At 37.7% G+C, this 6,943-nt stretch overlaps 2 protein-coding genes across 2 annotated transcripts; both read left to right on the top strand.

Moving 5' to 3' along the window:
- The first annotated feature begins 589 nt into the window (after positions 1-589).
- Positions 590-4,035, top strand: LOC126667685 (EIN3-binding F-box protein 1-like). The gene is made up of 2 exons (XM_050360731.2): positions 590-945; positions 1,416-4,035. The coding sequence occupies exons 1-2, from the start codon at positions 921-923 to the stop codon at positions 3,293-3,295; spliced, it is 1,905 nt and encodes a 634-aa protein (XP_050216688.1). The 5' UTR covers positions 590-920; the 3' UTR covers positions 3,296-4,035.
- A 934-nt stretch (positions 4,036-4,969) lies between these two features.
- Positions 4,970-6,874, top strand: LOC126667839 (uncharacterized). Its single transcript, XM_050360930.2, has 3 exons — positions 4,970-5,577; positions 5,780-5,952; positions 6,552-6,874. The coding sequence occupies exons 1-3, from the start codon at positions 5,104-5,106 to the stop codon at positions 6,700-6,702; spliced, it is 798 nt and encodes a 265-aa protein (XP_050216887.1). The 5' UTR covers positions 4,970-5,103; the 3' UTR covers positions 6,703-6,874.
- The last annotated feature ends 69 nt before the right edge of the window (positions 6,875-6,943 follow it).

Below are 6,943 nucleotides of genomic sequence, written 5' to 3'. Positions count from 1 at the left end.
GCGTACGCGAGTCATACGCCGCTAACAAATAGAATAATTTTTAGTAATGGTGCATGCAAACCGCGCGCCATTGGTAATGGCGGCGCATGGCATGCACGCATTATTTATATCATAAACAAATTGTTTTATATCTTTTAATTTCAAATTTAAAAATAAACAAATTAGTTTTTTTTTCTTAGAAATACTATGCATTTATAAAGTTATTTTTGAATTTAGATTTTTTTAAAATTAATCATTAATTTTAAATAATTAGATAAAATTTGTTGACAGTTCTATTACATTTTTAACAATATCACCGAATTAGTATTGTAAAAGTAAAATTATTTTTTAATGTTTATAAAAATGAAATATTACAAAAATTAGATTAAATTAATAATTTAAAAAATGAAATGAAATTAATGACTATTAAAACTAAATAAAGTTAGAATACTTGGAGATAGGAGTTTAGAAATAAACTCAAATAGAGCCAAATAAACCAAAACGTAAACTCACATCCAAACAAACCCAAAATAAAAAAAAAAACCCACTAAAACAAAGTCTGGTATTCGGTTTTGGTGGGGTTAAGAATAAAGAAAGAAATGGCAGTTTTGAATGGCAAATACATTGCATGTGGGCAACACTTGCGTGTATTGTCATGTACCATAACCTTCACTCCTAACTACATTAAACTTAATTGACTTGCTCAACTCATCCCCTTCATTCATTTCTTTTCTCTCCAAAAAAAAATCCATCTTTTTTTTTGCCCTATCTCAATAGGGTTTTGAAGCTCTAATCCCTCTCATGCATTCAGCTTTTCAAGCTCTAAATTGCGATTTGATTACGTTTTTGGCTGTTGGGTCTCTCTTTTTTGCTCTCTTTGGAGGGTTTTTTGGTGTCAAACGGTGCGGATTTTATCTCCCGGGGTTTTTTGAGCTGTACGGATGTCTAAGCTCTTTGGATTCGCTGGTGAGTTTATAAAGTTTTAATCTTTTTGTTTAATTTTATGTGGGTATTTAGATCAGGTGTAAAGATTTGATCTTTATGATGTTTAGTTTATAAAGTTTTGATCATTTTGTCAATTTTTTGCTTGGTTTATGTGGTCTTTTTTAGCTTGTTTTTGATTGGTTTTGTAGTAGATCAGGTGTAGAGATTTGGCCTTATATGATGTTTAGTATATTGTTTTTGCTTAATTAGACCGTTAAAGAACTTTACTCTTATGTGGTTGAGTTTGTTTTGTGGATTTGTTGTGTTTGAATTCTAGATTGAATTTGTTAGGGTTGTTTGTATCTTGCTTTGAATTATAAGTTTGATTAGAATTTTTGTAGTTGTTTAGATCTGATAGTTATTAGTTTATTTGTATAGATTTGATTGTTATATTGAAAGTATTGGATCTGAGAACATAAAGTTGATGGAAGATGGTGATTTTGGTTTTTCAGGAGATGATGATTTTTTCCCTGGGGGATCAATATACACAAACCCTAAGGAGCCGAGCCTCTTTTTGTCCCTTGGTCGCCATGTGGATGTGTATTTTCCTTCTAACAAGAGGTCTCGTATCAGTGCTCCATTTGTGTTCAGCGGGGAGAGATTTGAGCAGAAAAGGCAGACTTCTATCGAAGTTTTGCCAGATGAGTGTCTCTTTGAAATCTTCAGACATTTGCAAGGAGAGGAAAGGAGTGCCTGCGCTTGCGTTTCGAAGCGTTGGCTTGGTCTTCTGAGCAATTTGTCCAGGGATGAGCTTTGCAGCAAGGACAGTGCAGTGCAAGTTGAAGATCAGGAAATTGAGGGTGATGGTTTTCTCTCGAGGAGCGTGGAGGGAAAGAAGGCAAGTGATATTAGACTTGCTGCTATTGCGGTTGGGACAGCTAGCCGAGGAGGTCTGGGAAAGCTTTCCATCCGTGGAAGCCACAGAGTGACAGCTGTTGGCCTGAGGGCAATTGCTCGCGGCTGCCCTTCTCTGAAGGCTCTTTCCTTGTGGAATTTGCCTTCTGTCAGTGATGAAGGTCTCTTTGTGATTGCTACCGGATGCAATATGCTAGAGAAGCTTGATCTATGTGGATGTCCTGCGATATCTGACAAGGGTTTGCTTGAGCTTGCCAAGAACTGCCCTAATTTGACTGATATAACCATAGAATCTTGCTCAAACATTGGGAATGAAGGCCTACAAGCTATTGGCAAGTATTGTGCTAATCTAAAATCCATCTCAATCAAGGACTGCTCAGCTGTTGGGGATCAGGGAATTGCAAGCCTTGTATCGTCAACCACTTATGTTCTGACAAAGGTGAAGCTTCAGGCTCTGAATATTACTGATGTATCTTTAGCTGTCATTGGACACTATGGCAAGGCAGTTACTGATATTGTCCTCACCAGTCTCCCAAACGTGAGTGAGAGGGGTTTTTGGGTCATGGGCAATGGTCATGGCTTACAGAAGTTGAAATCATTCACAGTTACATCTTGCCAAGGAATGACAGACGCTGGACTTGAAGCTGTAGGAAAGGGTTGCCCAAATTTAAGGCAGTTCTGCCTCCGCAAATGTGCCTTCTTATCTGACAATGGACTGGTCTCATTTGTAAAAACTTCAGGATCACTGGAGAGCGTGCAGTTGGAGGAGTGCCACAGGATCACCCAGCTTGGGTTTTTTGGTTCTCTTTTGAACTGTGGTACAAAACTGAAGGCTTTTTCTCTGGTGAACTGTTTAGGATTTAGAGACCTAAATCTGGGATTACCTCAGCTGTCTCCTTGTGAATCTCTGCGATCATTGACCATTCGCAACTGCCCAGGTTTTGGTGATGCTAGCCTGGCTCTTTTGGGTAAGCTGTGCCCTCAATTACAGCATGTAGAGTTGAGTGGGCTTCAGGGAGTTTCTGATGCTGGATTTATCCCATTACTCGAGAGCAGTGGTGCCGGTATGGTGAAGGTCAATCTCAGCGGTTGTGTGAATTTGTCTGACAAATCTGTGTTAGCATTGACTGAGCAGCACGGTTGGACTCTTGAGGTTCTCAATCTTGAAGGGTGCGGAAAAATCAGTGATTCAAGTCTGGCTGCTATTGCAGAGAACTGTTTCCTGATCAGTGAGCTTGATGTCTCCAAATGTGCCATCTCTGATTCTGGGCTTGTGTTTTTGGCTTGTTCAAAGCAGATTAATTTGCAGATCTTTTCAGCATCTGGTTGCTCTATGATATCAGATAAGAGCTTACCCGCCCTTGTGAAACTCGGCCATAGCCTCCTAGGATTGAATCTCCAGCACTGCAATGCCATCAGCGCCAGCACCATTGACTTACTCGTGGAGCGCTTGTGGAGGTGTGATATCCTTTCTTAAACATGACTTATATCCGTTTCCAAACCACGGGGTTCATAACAATCAGCCTCGAGATCTAGTTAGCTTTTGTGGGTAGCCGCAACATGTGAAGTTTTTGGGTCCATCCACCATGGGTCTTCCAATCTTTTAGTGCCCAGTTTCCTTTTTCCTGGAGTTTTGGCCATCAATACCTTTTTTTTGCAGGCTTCCTTAATTAGGGAGAACCTGTTAAAAGTTTTTTTTCACCCATAGGGGTGTAACTTTCAGCATGGCCAGAGCTCCTGAGAATACAGTCTACTGGGTTCTGTTTCTTTAGCCTTTTTTGTTATCATTGTTTCCTGTTTCAGGGTTTTGACGGCTGGTGGGTCCATGGCCAGCGTCGAGTCAGTCTGTTGATTTGGAGTCTTTAATGTTTTTGTTATCATGTTTGAATCATGATGATGGCTCAGTCTTGTTTAGCTCAAACGGTGGAGCTTGAAAGTGCATTGTTGTTGTGGTTGCTGTAAGCAGTTGGAGAAATGGTGCCTTGTGGTATGTGGGCTTTGGTTTGGCAATGGCAGCAAATTATTGAGTCTGCCATGACAACCTTTCTTCTTCATGGAGAGGTTTTTTTTTTACCAAAGCCCTTTTTTTACAGGCATGATTTCTTCAGGAACTGTGTTTTGCAACCACTTAATTATGTAATGAAAATATCGATCCACCCTTTTTGTTGTATGCTTCTTTATTTAATAATATGAATAAAATCTATGTAGTTGTGTAAATGTGGATGTATCAAGTTTCTTCCTTTGATGTTTTTAACTGTTTATGCTGAGAAAATAAAATGATAGTTGGAATCTGATAAAGATGAAAACAGTAGCACTATGGTCAAATCATCATTGCTCATACAACTGATAATAGGGTCAGTTAAGAATATCAATCTTGAGTGTTTTTATACTTGCACATTTGTTCTTTAATGCTCCAATAAGAGTGTAATTTTATGCCCTACAATAACCAACCTTTAATATGTTTACGTTTGGTTCGTATTTAGTTTGTTCGCTTACATGTTAAACGAGCTGAATTTGTATCCTTTTGTTTAAACGAGCTCATTTGAACTCGGCTCATCTAGTACATAAATGAACGACCGATTTATTTATTTAAGTTCGGCTTAGTTAAATAGATAAATATAAAACTAAGTTCGAGCTCGGTTCGACCCTACTAATATATTAGCCATAAGACAAAAAAAGCTATGGCACCATCTCATAAGTAGGAAAACAAACCTTAATTGTAAATGCAATTAAATTCATAAATCACCTTTTTTTTATTTGAAATGAATCATAAATCACCTTAATTGTAAATACAACTAAATTCATAAATCCAAAGGCTTAGATGAGGAGTACTGAACCTTCAAACGCAGTGTTTAACCTTTCCTATTTTCATTTTGCTAGTTGTCTTTTTATTAGCAATTTTGATCGAACCGTCCTAAATCCCCATAACTCCAATTTAGTATGCCAATCCCACGGTGAAATACAACCCACGTCGGTTCATACATTACAGAAATAGTCAACTCTGTTTACCATAATTGGCTACGAACTTTATATCTTTACCTGTATTTAAACAAATCTATTTATACTCCACTCCATGCATGTCAGCCGCACGATCAAAATCATACGGCTACAATCATCTCTCAGAATGAACTATAAATATGTCATCTTCTCCATCTCTTTCAGCAGAAGAAAGAATCAATCTTTTCCGCATTTTATAATCATATCTCTGAGACCCATTACAGGGTTTCAAGAGAAGAATCAGAAAACAAAACACAAACAACAAATAAAATTTCATCAGAATCAAAAATGTTACTAAGAAGTTCTTCAACGCCAGTCTTGAAATCATATGGTCGCCAATTACCACCTGAAGCGGATCATCACGGCCACGGATATGGCTTCTCTCCAACCCGACATCATGTATCCATGCCCCTTCAACGGACAGTGTCGGAGAGCGAGCTGAAGCTGTGTTCTTTCCTCGGCAATGGCGACAAAGAGAAAATATTACCCGGAAGCTGTGTCAGGTCTGCAGTTATCGTCAGGGAGAAGGAAGAGATGAATGTTTGCATGAAAACAGCGTCGTCGCTTCTTTCTGATAACGAAGTTGTTGTTTCGGACGGCGGAGGATTTGGCGGCGGCGGTGTAAGCGGTGGTGGTGGTGGGAATGGTGGCGGATCTTGGGATTTTGGGAATGAGCAAATGGATATTTATTATCAAGGCATGATTGAGACGTATCCTGGTGATAGTCTTCTTCTTGCTAACTATGCTAAATTCTTGAAAGAGGTAGTAAAATTATTAAATTATGAATTTTAACGTGTTTTACCGAATGGATTTTAAATTTTGACAATATCATAAACGAATTATTAATCATTTTGTAATTTGGAAATACCGATTTGAAATTCGTATTGTAATTACGAAATACGTTAAAGTTAATGATTTGTTTTGAATTATTGCTTCTTGGTTTTGATGGAATTTGATTTTTAAGGTACGAGGTGATATTGTGAAAGCTGAGAAGATCTGTGAGAGAGCTATTGTCACCAACCGAAATGATGGAAATGTTCTATCCATGTATGGAGATCTTATTTGGAATAATCATAAGAATAGTGATCGTGCTCAGACTTATTTTGATCAAGCCGTTCGGTCCTCTCCTGATGACTGGTAACTCATTAATCGATTTCCCAAATGCTGTTTCGTTTTAGTTTTAAGACGATGTTGCTGAAAAAGTTACGGAACTTTACTTTATCGAGTTTTGCATTTCTGTAGGGGTGTCACGAACATGATTCTAAACTGAAAAGAATTATGAACTAGGGTTGAGGTTAAACATATTCGCGCCTTAAACGGATCAATTCGTTGATAACGCAACTTAAAACATGTCGTGTATTAAGGTTGATATGCGAGTTTATTTAACCTGTTGATGACGACTTAAAAGATATGTTGATATGACTCATTTTCAATTCATTCGTAATAAATGGGTTTGAATCACGTTGTTACTAGCTATGATTCGTAATGAATCAAATGAATTATGCAGGCTAACGCACATAACCTGCTTAATTTTCATGTCGTGTTCATGTTGACCCTAATCGTGCCATCGAATGGGTCAACCCACCAACCTGTTTCCACACCCCTATGGTTCAGTGTTTCATTTTCTAAAAACTCGAAACTTTATATTTATGAACGGGTTAAACATTCTTTCTTTGCTGGATGAAGGGAGTAGATTCTAGATTACAAATGTAACGGTTTGATATGTGTTATTGCAGTCATGTTATGGCCTCTTATGCTAAATTCCTGTGGGAAGTTCCTGATGAAGAGGATGAAGAAGAAAATCAAAAGAATGAACTCCCATTCAGCAAATACTCAACACCATACAATCTTTCGCAAGAACATACTCATTTTGCTGCTGCTTCTTAAAACCTGGACATGTACATATATTTGTTCTTCAACAGCACTGTGGCAGAAAATGATAGCTTCAAGAATAGTTCTGTGAAAGAGAGTTTCTATCCGTACTATTATTGTCGTGCTTCTATGGTTTATATTGCCATCTAATCTTAATATAAAACAAAAGTTTCAATCTTGTCTCTAACTTGTATCCTAAGTCTTTTTATTTAATTAAATCGCATCTGCATTGAGCTAAATTGGATATAAAAGAAAC

This window comes from Mercurialis annua, linkage group LG2, assembly GCF_937616625.2.
Source record: "Mercurialis annua linkage group LG2, ddMerAnnu1.2, whole genome shotgun sequence".
Lineage (NCBI taxonomy): Eukaryota > Viridiplantae > Streptophyta > Magnoliopsida > Malpighiales > Euphorbiaceae > Mercurialis > Mercurialis annua.
Note: the sequence above shows the minus strand (reverse complement) of the source record. Positions and strands in the feature narration are given on the sequence as shown.